At 34.1% G+C, this 17145-nt stretch overlaps 2 protein-coding genes across 2 annotated transcripts; one reads left to right on the top strand and one right to left on the bottom strand.

Moving 5' to 3' along the window:
• Positions 1-2555: 2555 nt before the first annotated feature.
• On the bottom strand, positions 2556-5597 carry LOC128180940 (fatty acid desaturase 6-like). The gene has a single exon (XM_052849151.1). It carries the CDS (start codon positions 5505-5507, stop codon positions 4446-4448), a length of 1062 nt encoding a protein of 353 aa, XP_052705111.1. The 5' UTR covers positions 5508-5597; the 3' UTR covers positions 2556-4445.
• A 207-nt stretch (positions 5598-5804) lies between these two features.
• On the top strand, positions 5805-15959 carry LOC128180939 (E3 ubiquitin-protein ligase RMND5A-like). The gene is made up of 9 exons (XM_052849150.1): positions 5805-5953; positions 6180-6325; positions 11281-11418; positions 12092-12192; positions 12366-12532; positions 12764-12929; positions 13326-13428; positions 14008-14162; positions 14651-15959. The coding sequence occupies exons 1-9, from the start codon at positions 5818-5820 to the stop codon at positions 14712-14714; spliced, it is 1176 nt and encodes a 391-aa protein (XP_052705110.1). The 5' UTR covers positions 5805-5817; the 3' UTR covers positions 14715-15959.
• Positions 15960-17145: the final 1186 nt, after the last annotated feature.

The following is a 17145-nucleotide window of genomic DNA, read 5'->3' on the forward strand; positions in this document are numbered from 1 at the left end:
CTACATCTGATTATGGTTGTGTGAGAGGAGAGCCAGGTCATCAGCAAAGTCTAGGTCGTCAAGTTGTGTCAGGAGTGCCCACTGTATTCCATTCCTCTTGTCTGATGTAGCAGTCTTCAGAATCCAATCGATGACACGGAGGAAGAGAAATGGCGACAGCAAACATCCTTGACGAACTCCTGTACTGACTTCAAAACTGTCAGACAGCTGGCCAGCATGGGTAACTCTGCATTTCCTGCCTTGGTATGTGGTACGAATTTGGGAGACAAGTTTCTTGGGTACTCCATATTGCCTCAGTATCTTACAGAGAGTCTCTTTGTCCACACTGTCGAACGCTTTCTCATAATCAATGAAGTTGATATAAAGTGGGAACTTCCACTCCAGTGATTGTTCAATTATGATAAGAAGGCTAGCTATCTGGTCAGCACACGATCTGTTGCTTCTGAATCCAGCCTGCTGGTTTTGGGTCGACTGCCTTGCTCATTCTCTCCAGAAGTATCCTGTTGCAATTAAAGACCTTGCCTGGCACTGACAAGAGCATAATTTCCCAGTAGTTACTGCACTCCCTTAGGTCTCCTTTCTTTGTCAGTTTGATAATTATGCCTTCTTTCCATTCCTTCGGAATACGCTCTTCCTCCGAGATCTTCTTGAAGAGGCTATATACAGGATGTTAACAGATGTTTCAGTATCAGCTTTGATGGCTTCTGCTGGAATCTCATCAGGCCCTGCCGCTTTCCGTTCTTGAGCATGTTGATTGTCCTCCTGACACTGTTCTTGTTGGAATGAATTCACAGTTGATCGGAAGATCAGTGTCGGCTGGCTGTATGTTCGTAGGTCTTTCAGGTGCTGATCTATTTAAAAGCTCCTCAAAGATTTCTACCCATTTCTTCAGTTGTTCATCAGTTGTCGCGAGAGGATTTTTATTTTTGTCCTTTACTGGTTTGTTTGTCTGTTGAAACTTGTTGGAGAGCTTCTTGGTGACCTATCTAGTTACCTCAAGTTTCCCTGTCCTGCTGCCTCTTTGGCTTGTTTGGCTAGATTGTCAATTATGATCACGTTTATCTTTCCTAATGCTTTTTTTTACTTCCTTGTATGTAGGTGTGTATTTTCCTGAGCTTTTGCTGCCCTTGTCTGGCTGTTGTTCAGGGCCGCTTTCTTTTCCTTCCTCACATCTAACTTGTTCAATGTGTCTGCGGATATCCACTCTTTGTGCTGAGTCTTTCTTCTTCCAAGGACTTCTTCACATGTGCCACGCCACATCTCGCTGATATGCTCCCATGTTGGTATCAGTGCTTTCTAACTGATCTTGTATTGGTTGGAATCTGTTAGACAAGCTGAGGTGGAATGCTGTCCTCACTTTCTTGGTTTTGAGGAGACTGACATTGTACTTTTTCATAGGGTTTGTTGTGTTACTGAACTTCTTGAGGCGGAGTCTAACTGCTGTCATTAGTAGATGGTGGTCTAATGGAATATCTGCTGTTCTCATCACTCTGACATCATTCCATGCTCTACCGGATTTCTTGTTTATGCGGATGTGGTCGATCTGATTCTCTGTGACGTGGTCTGGTGATATCCATGTGGCCTTGTGAATCCGTTTGTGAGGGAAGATGCTTCCTCATATATTTGCCGTTATGGGGTCTTTTTTATTTAACGTAGAATCATAAAAAGCTAAGATAAGAATTCATCTCGATGTGTAATTGCATGATGACAAATGCGTTATTCAATCTATTTAATTATGCGTATGACAGATTTATTTTATTTAATACTGTAATGCTGTTTAACTCTATCTGATTCAAATGCACCTTTTCTAAAAACAAAACTTTAACATTTACTTGTAGGTTGTATTTTTGAAAACAATTTTCTTCTTGGGAAGCCGGAAATGTATGCATGGTTTTTTTTTCTTTCAGGAAAAAAAAAGATAACACTTCACTTGGGTCCATTTTTTCATTTATTTTAACTTGTAACCAAGCTAATCAAAAAGGCTTTAAATGCGTTCAAAATACTCAATGACGAAAGATAAATTCATTAATTGTGCCTTATATTCATTAAGTATACAATGTGAGCTAGCAGTTTTAAACACGCACTAATTAAACATTCCAGCAAAAATTCGATAATCTTTGACATGACGGTATATATACATACATGTACGTACATGGCGCCGTGTGCGATATATAAAATTGTTTGAACATATCAGTGATGATTTATTTATTTGGTTAGTGTCTCTACGATTGTGCTCTCCTATCTGATAAAATATGTGGCCCTGGATTTTGTTCAGTACCTGAAATACACATTTAAACAAGGTCAAACGGGTGCACACAATCATGCCAATAGTAATTTAATCTGTCCTCAAATGGTGTCATTAAATCTCCACGAATGTACTTAGTCCTTAAACTGTTTTGAAGACTTGTTTTCAATGCATAAGTCCCCTGGACATTCCTTTAATAATCTCTTAATTTTTCATAACACATACATGTACACCGCCCTTCTCTCTCTCTCTCTCTCTCTCTCTCTCTCTCTCTTTTTCTCTCTCTCTCTCTCTAATAAGAAAAATACAGTTAATGGCATAAATCATTTAATAACAAGATATAAACAGAACAGTTGATTTGTCATGACTTAATGTCCAACAAAAAAAATATCCATTAGATTGGATTTACTTAGGACAATGGATAGATTTCTATGCATTTCATTAAAAGCATTTCATCTCTAACTAAGTTTTTTTTAAAATACAAAAACAATTATTTCTGACAATGATTGTGTAAATTTAAACCCCATCACTAAAAGGACCTTATAAGTACTGTAATATTTTGAATATGACATAGTATTTTTAGTACATGTAGTGTTCCATATAAAATTATACTTAAGCATTATCAATGATCTTACACATATATATATAATTGGCAACAACAAAAGTATATAAAATTTTATGTCTTGTTTTATTTTCCAATTCAAGAACTTGCTCTTATTTCCCAGCATTTGGCAATAATTAACATAAAGTTAATACATTGAACTCTGTCCAATCTTTTCCAAAATGCATTAGTAATTACGATCCTGCAAGGCTTTCAATGAGGGGATATGCATTGTGCAATATATAGGTTCTTTTCCCCTTTGCCAATTATAAAAAGTTGTAGCCACCTTAATGAATTCAAATTTTTATCCATGGCAAAGTACATGTAATCCAAAGGAATTTTTTTTAGACTGTCTTCAAATGTGTTACATGCATCATCTCTTTCACAAATAATACTGAAAGCCCTGCTCATTAAAATTATGTTAAAAAATCAACAAAAATAAAATGCAATTGAACAAATAAAATTGTTAGTAATTATTACATTGATTAATAATACTTAAAGAAAAACAAAACAATAATACTGTGAATGCAACAGATTCAATCAAGTAAATGAAAACATGAGATATGACCCCCTCCCCTTTAAAACTTCCGATATCCACCTCATCTCTGATTAGTATCAAGCATAAATTTCGAATATGGCTTTTACTCAAAAGGGGGGAGGGGGGAGGGACAGAATGCAATACATGGGGAGGGTCCCTTCAATATTCCACAAAGCACCGAGACATATCATGCATAGCAATAAAAAATAAAACAATGAAGCAATTAAACATGTTAAAACCAGAGAGTTTGCATTGTACATTGTTGTATATGTGTAATCACTAATAAAATCAAAATTACATGAATCACAGTCTTCAAGCTTTGTGAATAAACAAACGTAAACAATAAAATCAATCAATAATTCAATATCACTGCATATATCATATTACATGTACAATATTCATAAATGTATATGATGAAATAATAACTGTATTAGTATTAAACAAATCAAGTTAATCAGAGAATAAATACGGTATACACAAAAATACACGCCCTCGTTTTGTTTGCGCCCCTTTTGCCAACGTTGTCATTGGGCAAAAATTCCAATGTCTCAAATCATCTCTCCTTAAACATAAAAGTGTGTCTGCGCAACTTCAAGATTGGCCAAACTGTTTGCATGTGAATGGCAAAAATTACATTACATAGGGTGAAAATAACCCATTATACAGCAATACATCCATATTTTGATTTCCATCTATTAATTCTCACAAAATGGTTTTTGAACCAGATCAATATTAACAAAAAATATTATTTAAGAGCAATTCAAGAAGTTGCGATTGCAGATTTTCACTGACATACAGAAAAACTCATTTTGAGTGAAGATTTGAATTTGTTTAGTACTTTATGTAAATTTCAATGTTTGAAAAACTTTCAATGTGTGAAAATCACGAGAAAGCAAAAATCATTTCTGATCATATCATTTTCAGCAAATAAAATTCATGTAAAGTTATAAAGTCTTCCTATCTTTTCTGTAATTATATATAAAGTGAATTAAAGCAAGCATTGTTCAAATGGATGTCAAGTTAATGTGTTTACCACAGCCGTTCAAAAGGCAAACAGTTCTTTACTGGATTCCAACGAAATGAGTAATGGGTGGTGCATTCACCATCAACTCTCTATATTTCACGGTGAAGTGCCACATTCTGCTCAGGTAATTATCCTCATTGTATGGCAGGTCGTTTTTCCGCAGAAATTGGGAAACAATGGGTTTGATCATTAGACACATGTTGTCGGACATGTGCGGAAACAGATGATGCTCCACGTGAGCGCTGATTATGGCGTGTCCAAAGGTATAGTCCAAAAACGGATTGCGGGGCAGATTTAGGACTCCCGTTGACATTTGATAGATTTTCTTTGGTCTGTGGTCCCGTGAGTACATTGGAAGCCCAATGTGTTGAAATATATTGACATGGATGTACGGTATAGATAAGAGGGCACGAGACACGTGAATGCAAAAGCAGGCTCCGATGAAAGAAAATCCTGAAATTTTCATCAACAGGATCAAGTTGATGGCTATTCCAATCATCATTAGGGTGCAATATCTGGCCATTTTCATCCACTGTCCCCAGAGCTCTTTGATGGAGACAGGTACTGACATCAGAGGAAGGAGAAGAGGGGCGCAATACATGTAGAAGAGAGCTGGGAGGAAAGACACCTTCCAACTGCTGGAGTCACCCAGGCCAATTATGTTGGTGTGCGGATGGTGTATGCGGATGTGGATATCATATCCGACGTCGGATGAAAACGAACCACATAGGTCTCCAAAGAAATAGCCCCAAATGCGATTTAATGTGCGGGACTCGCACAAAGCGTTGTGCACACTGGAATGTGCACAGCGCACAGAGAACATTTGGAAACAGTATCCATATATAAACACGCCTAAACAAAATGTCAGGGGGTTGGATGACTGCATGCAGACCAGCGCTACATACACCATGACAAAGCCAAGGGAAGTTATGCACCAGTCTACCCCATATTTATCCATCCAAGTGCATTTATCCACAAAGGCCATCACTTCTTGGTTTAAATCGGAGAATTTCGGAATATCAGCCAGTTTCACCTTGTCGTATACAATCTCCGTGCCATTTTCTTCGTTGGGATCTTTCTTTGAACTGGCGAAAGACATGGTTCCTGTAAGGAATACCAAGGTTTTCAGCTACTGACAGTGACCGCTACACAGTCGAGCCGGATCAAATCATGTGTTGCCCTTTGAACCCTAGGGAGTAGTTATTAAACTCTAATAATGAAACACACAAATAAATCAATTAAGTGCACAAAATTTGGGGCTAAAATCAAATATTTCATAAACATGATATTTAAATATAAATTGAAAATCGCGATTTTAACATTTATGCGAAATAGGCCTAATGTATTTTCCCCTCCTAGAAAACACCGCATACCCCTAATTTGCAGAAGGTGAAGGACGAAAAACAAAGATGGAGTCGTGTAATGCAGTTGAGAGAGAAGTTGATCGTGTATTGTCAAAGTTTGGTGGTCTTAGGGACCATTCAAAGAAAAATTTAGAGGAACTGATATCATCTATTCAGAGTATTCAAAGAGAATTGAATGATGGTAATCATTTTTATTGTTTAGATTTGTTTGTTTACAAAAGAAAAGTAAATGCCTTTGTTCAAAACTCTAAATATGTCACAATTAATTTGCACATCACATAGTAGATAAATTACATCGGAAATAAATAATTTTACTCTAGAACAAAATTTTAAATGTTATTTTGAAAAACACATTGCATTAAACAGTTCAATACGTATGACGTAACCAGAATTGCCTCGAATTTTAGCTCCAGAAGAACATGAAATCACACCCACCCAGTCTCTCATCTTGATGCAGACGATTCGTAAAATAAAAGAAGCCATATCGAGAATGGGACAAGAACACAAGGACTTGCATAGCACAGTGTCTAAAGTTGGGAAGTCTGTTGACAGAGTAAGATCAAAGTACTGAAGTACTGTCGGGAGTTGATTTTTTTTTATTATTATCAATTTTAAAATCAACGATATGTTATTTTGCCTGGCAAGTAGTTTCTAATCTGTATTCGAATTATGTGCATATTTATAACCCCATATGAATCATGTTGTGTAATATTTAAAGATAGAATTAATTCCATCAAACTGTATATCAGTAATATACACATCTGGATCCAAGCAATATTGAACCAGACGCTCGATTAATATGTCTCCGTTAATATCCGACTACCAAGAGAGACTCTTTGATTCTCGGAGATTTACGGATACAGCCGAGCGTCTGGTTGAACGAGACTATATTGAACTCTGGCGTAGGAATACATACAACTACAAAAAAAAACAACAACAATTAAATTGTTCATATTATATAAAATCTGACTATTTTCAAGGTATTTATAAATACTTTTTTTGAAAAACAATGGTACAGCATACAGTACACCGAATGTATCTATCATTTTGAAGATTTAAGTCTTGTCAGCAGTGATGATTTGTGCTTAGGTCCAAACACTGTTTCACTTTCGGTTTGCCAGAGTAACTGCGTAGGAGTGTTAATTGATTCAAATCAACTCCCAAAAAAGCAACCACATAATTAAGATTTTGTAGTGTTCAGTGGAGAATTTCCATGCTAGGGCTGTCAACAGCCTGTGACATCACCTGCATTGGATGCTTCTAACTACCTCTGTTAGAACCTCTATCTAGATATCTTTAAAGCAGTTGGATGCTGGGACCCTAATTTAGTGTTTCTGCACTTTATAAATCTGTAGGGAACCCTGACTTGCCATGCAGTGTCTTGAAGGGACTGTATAATAACCTGATATGTATCAGGGTTCGACACTAAGGCACGTCCGACCGACATTGTCTAGTAAATGATAGGTCCGGTCGGGTTAAATGTCTGTGTACTAGCCCGACTGGTCGTGTGAAAAAAAAGTGTGCACATACTTTTTCTGTAATATTAATATCAATAGAAGTAAAAGCACCTTTTCCTAACTAGCAGGCTTAAATTCTACAAACCGTAATCTAGGTACAAGCCAAGGACTAACCAAGAGGATGAAATGGGGGAAATACTTTTTGATCGGTAACTTCGCCGGAATTTCCTCCGAACGAAAAGTCCAAGTCGCCCTATACACGGAGTTCATATAATTGTGTAAATTAACCCCAAGGGCAATAAAATGATAACTATTTCCTTCTAAAGACGTCTTCAAAACTCAGTTTATGCCTCTTGTGATTAATTTAGTCTGTCTTATCTTTAGGGGTTATAAATACGGGTGATGCAACCACATGCTGTACAAAACGATGTTTATTACTTTAAGGCTAGTGTTGATATAACAGTGAATTTGTTGGTAACTTGTAATTAGCTAATAACACTGCCAAATTTATGCTTAAATAATCAAAACCCTTTGTTTACAGTTATAATATCTTTTTAAAAAATCTAAATCCTCAACATATTGATAATGGTTATTGGGTTGGACTAATGCCACCAAAATACACTAAAAAACAGAGACTGATTTTATTTGTCATTTTAGTTAACACAGTTACAAAACATTTGTCAATGATCTATAGAATGTATGAATACATCAAATAATTTAAATTAAATAAACTTGATATTTTTTTTTTCAATTTTTAGAATTTGTTTTATTTTTTAATCATATTGACTTGTTTCTAATCTAATTTAAATTATTAAAGTTTAAATCTGTGTATATCTTCATTATTGTTATGCCATTGTCAAGTAATAAAAGTCTCCCAGATTTCTCAAACTTCTCCATGTTTCTCTGTAAAGGAGAATAGAATATAAAGTCGATCTCCCTAAAGTTTTGTTGGTCCCTTGTCAACCATTAAATACTTGTGTATTATTATTAGTACAGTTTGAATAGAATTAAACCTTAAATAGTGTTTGAATGATTCATTATTGGTAAAGATAAATCAATACAATTAAACAGAAACAGGTATTTAATATTTTATGTTTGTCATTACTTTTAGTTTATTTTTGTCAAAATTGGTCGGGGCTAGTAGTAAAAGAGTCAGGGCTAGTGAAAAATTGCTGAGGTAGCCAGACTGGTCTAGTAATTAAAAAACTTAATGTCACACCCTGTGTATAATGTCCTGATGACCTGATGGCGTGTATTTTGTAAAATACTGATTTATGCAATGAAATAAGAACAATATTTTTACATATTTACTTTCCAAATATTTTTTGCTTGTAAAGTGTGTGAAAAGACACTGCAGTTATAAGACCGTAACACACACAGGGTACTCAAAGGTTAGAATGACTAGTTTTATTATGACGTCACAAACGTTGAACGCTGTAAAATGCAACGTCACAAGCGAGAATCAAAGTTCACACTTGTGGCTGTTACAGTGGCTTTTCCATTGATTTGAACTTACCCTTAATTTTGACGTATAAATCACATTTGCAGACAAGGCAAGAAGTTAAAAAAAAATGTAAATATAAGCATTAAATCATTATTTTTTGAAAGATATAGACTCATAACTGCAGCGGTGTGTGCATACAAATTGAGTAACGCCCTAGCGCGCGTTACTCAATTTGTATGCACACACCGTTGCAGTTATGTGACTATATCTTTCAAAAAATAATGATTCAATGCTTAAATAATTATACAGATAATACTATTTTCTCTCAAAAAAAACACAAGAAATAATTAACTTCTTTCAAATAAATTTTACAGAGCATATAATTTTTTCAGGGGTATAATGTCCTGATTTTTTGTATAATGACCTGATGGCATGTTTATTGTAAAATACTGATTTGTACAATAAAATGAGAACAAAATTTTTATTTTGTTGCATAGATCATACTGTTTCCTACAAAAAAACCCACAAAAATATTCCTTTAAATTATTTTTATTGAGCAGTTAAAAACATCAAGGGTTATAATGACCTCATTTTTAATTGGTAATGACCTGGTGACCTGATAAATTTCAACAGTTTACCAAACACCATTTTTCAGCTATATATCTGAAAAATTGTATAAAAGAGGGATCTTTATAAAGAACTATTTATGATGAGTTAAATTTGGCCCCCAAAATTTGCCATTTTTTAAAGTGTTTCGGGTACAATAAAATGTTATGTTATTTTTTAGAAGAGTTGATATAAAATATATTTTTCACATATTTATTTGATTTATTTGCACTCATTTGCAGTATATGACGTCAGAAGTGACGCTATTTCTCAAATTCAATTTAAATCGGTCAAAAATTGACACTTTTCTGATCTTTTTACGAATGGGAAGTATAGAGCGCATGCTTGAACAAGAATAATTTTTTTGTTACCGATTAGTCTTGGCTAGATACATCTCTGATTAAAATATTTTGTTTAATTGTTCAAGCATGCGCTGTATGTTTTCTGAAAGAAAAACTGCTAGAAAACAGGCTGTTTTATGACAGAAATGACGGGAAAAGGTCGTCTTTACGATGTCATATTTCTAAATTGTGGGCACTTGAATCAAAATGAACATTAATTTATGTATAAAAATCACATATACTCTGTTCATGTTTCTTTGATCATATATTAAATGAAATTAGGGACAATATTAAAGTTATTCGGGATAAACCCACATATTGCTATCCAAAATATATTTTTTTATGTTCTTTATTTTGTTATGATAATTTTTTTTAATATATATAAATGTTTCAATATATTATTTGTTCTGGTATTATGTGTCAGATTATGTATGGTGCGTAAAGTGTTTGACAGATTGTACCCCTTTGTATATATTCAGTAGCCTATATAAGTACGTAATTTATTTATTTATACTGACATGTGTATACATTTCCAAGTGTAATATTAACAACAGTCAGCATAGATTAAACACCCAGCCCGTCGGGCCTATATGCCACTTTGAACACATAATACATGAAAAAAGAAAAGAAAATAACACAGCATCAAGCGGTAAACAAAGATATGATTGAAAATATACATGTACAGTGTATGAGTATAAAACTTGCTTCAGAACCTTGAGTTTGCATAGTTTATATAATACAGTGTATGTTTATTTTCTGAACAATAAAGATTACTTACTTACTAACTTACTTACTAATAGCCTATAATACCTACATTCATCTTATTCCCCCCCCCCCCCAAAAAAAAAAAAAGAAAAGAGAGAGAGAGAGAGCAGTCTTAATAACTAAGATTTAAAAAAAAAAATCTGAATTAGTTTATTATGTATTATTGGAATGTTTTCTTCGTTCTTAAATTGTCAGAATCATAGTATCCGGTTCATTATCTACTTGATCAGGTCAATCAGGCCATTCTGAAATCAGGATATTATACCCCGTGTTTTAGGTCAAAGTGATTTTTGAAAAAAGTAACCATCTATATTTGTTCAAACTTTAAAATTTTCATTTAGGTGATCATATCAAACTATGTCAATATAAATAATGAAGCACAAAGCTTAGAATTTATAGTTGTGGACTTTTAAAAATCATCAGGTCATTATACAAAAAAAAAATCAGGACATTATACCCCTGAAAAAATTATATGCTCTGTAAAAATAATTTGAAAGAAGTTATTATTTATTTTTTGTGTTTTTCTGAGAGAAAATAGTACGATCTATGCAGTTAGATAAAATATTGTTCTTATTTCACTGTTCAAATCATTATTTTACAAAATACACGCCATCAGGACATTATGCATATTGGGTCTTAATACGTACAGTTCCTGTCTTGACTACGCACGTCCTAACTCTAGGACTGCTAGCTGTAGACCTCAGAACTGGCAGTAGAAGCATCCCATGCATTTCCACTGGGTGACATCACAGTTTACAGGCAGCCGATACATGGAATTACTCCACAAACTCATTCTCAACAGTATTTTCGTGTGCTTTTACCAGTACATGTACATGTACATTGTGCAACTGAGTCTAATATTTCTGTATGTCAATATTAATTTCTTTTTCCCCAGAATTTTGTGACAGATTTTACTTCCATATCTCAAGAGTGTAACTTTGAGGAGGAAGAAAAGAGATTCCTTTTGAATGAAGTTATTTCTGAGCACTTCATGAGACAGGGCATGCTACATATTGCAGATGCTTTGATAGAGGTAAAATGTACTTCATATGGGGGTTGCATAGTCTATTGGTTGAGTCTTTTGTTTTGGAAGTTTTGTGAATGTATTAAAATTCTCAACAAATTGTTATGCTGGTAAGACTGAAGAGCTACAATGGATTGAATAGTCTGTCAGATGTCTGCAGTCCAATTAGAACCATTTTAACAAGAGCTTGGACTTTAGGTAGTTGTGTCAAACAGCAATGTGACGTAGGCCTGTCTATTTCATTGCTATCCACTAAGCCATGGCTCTTTGAAATCAACAAGATTTGTCTGGCTTTTGAGCTAAGCGTAAGACTACGCAGTTATGAATATTTCACTTGAAACCACATCATTTTTAACTTGTTTTGACACAAGGAATAAATAGCTATGCCCTACTGAAAGTCCAAGGTCTTGTCAAAATGGTTCTAAAAATTATTTGTCACACTATAACAGTAGAAAAATAGAAAAAAAATCAACTGTACAAATATTCTGTTCTTCATATTGATACCAATTTTTTTTTTTTTAATTGTAAATATTCAACACATGTAAAGCTCCCTTTTGGGTACAATAAAATAAATCAACGAGACTGAATGGGGTTTGAAAATTATGATCTTGTTAAAGTTCTCCTAACTAAGGAAGAAATAATTTTAGATCCTAAAATGTTGGTTTTTCCTTAATTTTTCTAGGATGCAGATTTGGAGATAGCTGCCGAAAAAAAGGAGCCTTTCTTGGAGCTTCACAGGATATTAGGGGCCCTAAAACAGAGAGACCTGATCCCTGCATTACGGTATACCGATGGCCTTGATGCTATGCTGCTTAGAGATATGTGTATCATTGAATTTCATGATTCTTTAATATTTATTTACTAGTATTAAATAAATTTATTTTAAGAGTGGAAACCTGTTTTTGCAGTTTGGTAGCAATTTTTATATATTTTGTCAATTTTTTTCCTTTAATTAGTTGGGCAGAGGAGAACCGGGACAATCTGAATGAGATTCGGAGTTCCCTGGAGTTTAAACTCCATCGCCTGAGGTTCATTGATCTGTTAAAGCAGGGCCCCAGCCATCAGTCTCAGGCCTTGCAGTACTCCCGAAACTTTGAGGCATTTGCAGACAGACACACAAGGGGTATATTCAAATGCAGTTGAATCAGTCTTTGAAAAGGAGTGTAAAATTTCAGAGTGTAAAATTTCAGATTCATATTATCTAGCTAAATCAAATAAATGTAAAACTAAGGAATACAAAATTTTTATTGATGCTTCGAACATTTCTATTATTATGCAAACATCTATGTACAAAAAAGTTTGACTACGCTCGTAGCCCATCTTTGAACTGTTTTTTCCTGTTTTAATACTGTAGACCTTCAGATTCTGATGGGAAGTATGCTGTACCTCCAGCAGGGGATAGAAAACTCACCCTACTCTCATCTCCTGGCTCCCATTTACTGGGACGAGATCTGTGATGTGTTCACCAGGGATGCCTGCACATTGCTCGGAATGTCCGTCGAAAGTCCTTTGAGTGTCAGGTAAGGAAGATAAATCACAATGACAGCTTAAATGAAAATACATGTATTTATACCCGAAAAAGGAGTTGCAGGTTTATAATGTTTTGACTTATGCATCTATCGGTCAGTTATTCCCATGTTTTATCAGCACAGTTCCTCTTAAACCATCAAACAGATTTGATAAAACGCTGTTAATAAAGACATTATGCCATTGTATAGATGTGTATGCTTGTGCATGTATTTGCATAAAACTTTGATGTGACAATTTTTCATAGAATCATCCTCCATTTAGTTATTTATTTTTTCATCATTGTTTTTGTTATGTTCTAGTACATTTGGATTTAAAACGTGCAAGTTCTTGTGTAATTTCTTCTGATCTTGTGTGATACTTACTCTTATACTAATCTCATCTTTCAGCATTCGAGCAGGCTGCCTTGCCCTCCCCCCACTACTTAACATACGGCAGGTGATGCAGCAGAGACAGGTGTCTGGAGTGTGGAGCAACAAGGAAGAGCTACCGGTCAGTATGTCAGTCAAAGTTCAACTGGGGTCAAGTGTATTGAAGGTCATCTAGGGTCAGTGCCCCAAGCAGAAGCTAGAATCCTTTTAAATGAGGACCACTCAATGGTCAACTGTACTTTGTAGTCTGTATTATTTGAACAGAATAAAACTGGTTAAAGTTATTTCAGTTTAATCAGTTTAAAGACTACCTAACTAGGGTCTGTAGTAGAACAGTCTCTATTTTTGGAATATATTGTATTATAATGGGTCAACCAATATGAGTTTATGTGGGATAAGATTAAAATGGGTCAACAAAAGGGTCATTATCAAATTTTTAATGTATTACATGCGTAGAATAATTGTGCATAGACAGATGTCATTATAATGGAATTGACTTTAGTTATTGTATGAATTAAAAAGTAATTATGAATCAAGATACATGCACCTGTATTAAGTAAGGTCAGCGTCATAAATGAGCAGTGACCTACCTTTGCATGTGTTAAGTTGTATACTAGGAATAATGACATTTAAATGGATAAAATATTGATGATGATGTTGATGATGATGATGATGATAATGATGATGATGATGATTGTAGGTGGAGATAGACTTGGGCAGAGAATACAGATACCACTCAATATTTGCCTGCCCGATCCTACGACAGCAAAGCACAGAAGTGAATCCACCAATGAGATTAATCTGTGGTCATGTGATCTCTCGCGATGCTCTCGGCAAACTCTCAAATAACAACAAGTAAGCATTCTTCCGGTCATCATTGAACCATATTTTGATCTGTTAATAGTACTCACAGATTAAACAAAAATTCTCTCAAAAGTAATTTTTCAAGTTTCATGGTAAATATGGTTTTTCTATGCATTATATTGAGGTACCTCACTACATCAAGACTTAACTCTTTAAGACACTACGTCACAAGATGGCATTTTAAATGTTTTGTTACATTGTTTGTATTAATTGTCTTGATATGAATATCATCATATCTTTAAATAAAGGTTAAAGATTTGGGCTTTTGAACCGCAAATCACAAGTTCAAATCGAACTTTGGCTTTTGTTCATATTTTCTGAATTAATTTTGTTGAAATTGTATTATTTTTATCCAAAATTGCTATTTATCACCTATTTGATTGCATCATGCTGTCTATCATAATTCAGTAATTTTCTGCTGATTTGATTTGAGAAACTATACGGAGCCACCTTAATTTGAATTCATTTTATGTTTTAAGAGTGAAGTGTCCATACTGTCCAGTAGAGCAGCTGCCCTCAGATGCCAAGCAAGTCTTCTTCTGAACAAACTATGTTTGAGAGCAGATAGTATTTATAGCTTCCTGTGATTCAGGATATCTAGTGACTGATTCACCTGTTAATGGAGCTAAATTTCCTGTCATATGACAGGTAAAAGGTAGCCAAAGGCTGTCACAACACACTCTCCACCAATCAGCTGTCAGGGATTTTATCAGCAATCAGATGATTGATTGATTGTATTGACCAATCAGGATGTTATATCTGTAAGCATTGCTTTGTTTCTGTTATTTTGTTTATCCAATCAGCTCTGCAGAAAGCAATTAGTACTGTATTTTGCCCTGCTACATGTAATCAGGCATATGGATTTTTGTATATGTAAAATTATTGTATGGTATCTTTGCCTGCTGTGCAGACAGAAAAAAATTAAGAAAGATTGAGTGTGAAAAGTAAAGCATGATAACACATAAATAGTATTACAGTAAAACACGGTTATAGCGAACACGCTTATAATGAATTGACGCTTACAGCGAAGTGAATTTCATTCCCCAAGACTATTTCATGTTGTAAACTTGACAGATATAAAGAATTACCCTTATAACGAAGTTTAATTGCCCATCCCTGGGACTTCGTTATAAGCATGTTTTACTGTACAATCTTTCAGATGTAGCATATGGATGGAACTGACAATGTACTTGGGAGTAAAAATGAGCATTTTTTGTACTGAAAGAAATTTTTACTCATTTTTACAATTTGGAACAGCATTTGAAATCAAAATTACAGTTTCCCAGTGAATTACATAGTACATGTACAAAGCTTTGTATATTGTTTGTGAAAGTGCAAACTACAAGATTAGAAACAATTTGTTTTTAAGGAGTTGGTGTGGTTTTAGATACAACAATCCTGTAAATAATTTGATCATGCAATTCAATTAATTTAATGAAACGCAAAATCTAGTTGCTGTAGTAAAACATTTCAACTGGATTTTAATATGATTGGTTTTTAAGAAGCTTGTACAACTGATACTGATGATGACGTGTAATTTATATCTTGTTTTGTTATAGCTTATTTCAATGTGTTTTTTTCTCAAACTTTGTAATTTTGTCCATCCTGTTCTATGAAGCCAATCTATTTACATATACCTGTATTGTACATGGCGGCATCATACCTGTGTTGTTGTTGACAAATTTACAGGGGGCTATGGCATTGTGATTTAATTTTTTTTGTTATGATGTAAATATTGAGAAAATAAATTATTTTTAAGAAAATTACAAAGTTTTTGTTGATCATTATGGTTTGTACACTTTGTTTACAGGTAATGTAGGATTTGAAATATAGTTTTCCTGAATACAAATCTTTGGATAAATTGATGAAAGGGCTTTAAAAATTCATACCCTATTTTTCATTTAGAAGAGGGCATGGCCCTTCATTTGAACAAGCTTTCTCACCTACAGATTTTTTGTGTGAAGTTTAATTAAAATTTGTTACCGGTAAGTATTTTTGGAGATGTTAACAAGTCAATGTTTACAACTTAATAAACCAATTTTGATGATACAACATCTTCCAAATACAAGTATGCTTTCTGTGTAAACAATGGCACATAGGGTAAACAAACAGTGAATAGACCAATTAAAATGTATCTACTACATGTAGTAGCATAAAAAAGTCTGGAAAAACTTTAAAGATCTTCCTTTTGTCATGAGTGATATGCATTCATATTATTATATTTACATCTACCAAGTATTATTTCCTCTATTTCTTACTGACACTTATAGTTATTCATTGCTCAGTCTATAGAAACAGCCAGACAGAAATCTACATTCCCCATTTATCGATTGGTCAAAATCTACAGCGTCTGAAACTGACAGGACTAAAATTGACACGCCCTGTTTATCGATTGGTCGAAAACTATAGCGACCTAAGAAAAATCACGATTTGCCCGAAATAATCATGATGATGTCAGCTTCATTAAAGTCTCACAGGAGACGATTTGGCTGTTTCTTTTAGCTAATGTACTTAAGTACGTTAACAGTAATTTAGTAAATTTTACTAACTTTTCATAATCAAATTATTAATTAGTTAAAATAAAGATGTTAATATAAACAATAAAATGCTTTCTTTGTTGGTTCATTCGGGTTATGAAGGTAGCGATCATTGCAGAAAAAAAATTACATAACCTGCGTTAGCGGCTTATGTATTTTTTCTACAATGTTGCTACATTCATATTCCGAACATATCACCAAAGAAAGCATTTCATTGTTTAAATGCCTCCAGCTGATACGCTATAAAAAAGGATTTCAAATAAATTCTTTGTGCAACATAGTCGAGGCATATTTTTCTTGTCAAAATACATGAGTGTGTACAGTGTAGCAACTATAATTGAGAATGGCCAAAAGAATTAAATTCTTAGATTTTAACTTCAAAATATTATCTAGTCAACAGGAACTTCATTTTCATGCAAGAATTTTAAAACTTAGGA

Source organism: Crassostrea angulata, chromosome 4 (assembly GCF_025612915.1).
Source record: "Crassostrea angulata isolate pt1a10 chromosome 4, ASM2561291v2, whole genome shotgun sequence".
NCBI classification, from domain to species: domain Eukaryota; kingdom Metazoa; phylum Mollusca; class Bivalvia; order Ostreida; family Ostreidae; genus Magallana; species Magallana angulata.

Coding starts and splice junctions, on each gene's coding strand:
- LOC128180939 (XM_052849150.1), top strand. CDS start 5,818: ATGGAGTCGTGTAATGCAGTTGAGAGAGAAGTTGATCGTGTATTGTCA. Junction 12,533..12,763: donor TGCAGACAGACACACAAGGG/GTATATTCAAAT, acceptor TTAATACTGTAG/ACCTTCAGATTCTGATGGGA. Junction 12,930..13,325: donor GAAAGTCCTTTGAGTGTCAG/GTAAGGAAGATA, acceptor CTCATCTTTCAG/CATTCGAGCAGGCTGCCTTG.
- LOC128180940 (XM_052849151.1), bottom strand. CDS start 5,507: ATGTCTTTCGCCAGTTCAAAGAAAGATCCCAACGAAGAAAATGGCACG.